This window comes from Sinocyclocheilus anshuiensis, unplaced genomic scaffold, assembly GCF_001515605.1.
Source record: "Sinocyclocheilus anshuiensis isolate Anshui unplaced genomic scaffold, SAMN03320099.WGS_v1.1 scaffold85, whole genome shotgun sequence".
Taxonomy (NCBI): Eukaryota; Metazoa; Chordata; class Actinopteri; order Cypriniformes; family Cyprinidae; genus Sinocyclocheilus; species Sinocyclocheilus anshuiensis.
In genome coordinates, this window is record NW_015536800.1 from 683272 (window position 1) to 683796 (window position 525).

The 525-nt window shown below is 30.5% G+C and overlaps 1 protein-coding gene and 1 long non-coding RNA gene across 2 annotated transcripts in view; both read right to left on the minus strand.

Moving 5' to 3' along the window:
* The window catches only part of LOC107655939 (uncharacterized), a 16511-nt gene that overhangs the window by 4246 nt on the left and 11740 nt on the right, over window positions 1-525 (minus strand). The gene's annotated exons all lie outside the window — the stretch shown is intronic.
* The window catches only part of LOC107656892 (membrane-spanning 4-domains subfamily A member 4D-like), a 4466-nt gene continuing 3954 nt past the window's right edge, over window positions 14-525 (minus strand). Inside the window, exon 8 of the mRNA XM_016444833.1 lies at window positions 14-322. Within this exon, the coding sequence (XP_016300319.1) occupies window positions 314-322 (9 nt within the window). The 3' untranslated portion in view covers window positions 14-313. The remainder of the gene's footprint in view (window positions 323-525) is intronic.

Here is a 525-nt window from a genome sequence, read left to right on the forward strand (position 1 = left end):
GTGTGTGTGTGTGTGTGTGTGTGTGTGTGTGTGTGCAAGTGTACAATGCTCCATTGTATCACAACAAACTAAAATACAAGTTTCTGGAGAAACTTAAGAATCCTGGTTAACAAATGTAATCTTTAGTCCATATTAAACATGACATAAACAATACATTACAAAACATTGGGCCATGTCTGATGCAGAAGCATATTAAAATCCATTTCACATATAATTATAAAATATGGACAACAGATATTTTTAAAATCTAAAACAAGAATATGAGACTTTAATTCTCTGTAGCCTTTGGATGCTAGGATCTCCTCACCATGACTTAGTATCCCTGAGAAGAAGCAGAAAAGATATGTTAGTACACAAGAGACTCAGAATCATTATCAATTTTAATTTAGTCAAAAACACACACGCTTAAATAGTCTAGAAGTTGGAGATTTACAATGTAGCATGTTGTGATCAATTTTACTTGTGTTACTTGAAATAAAATAACGGTCAACTAAAATACATTATATAAAAAAAAAAATAAATAAA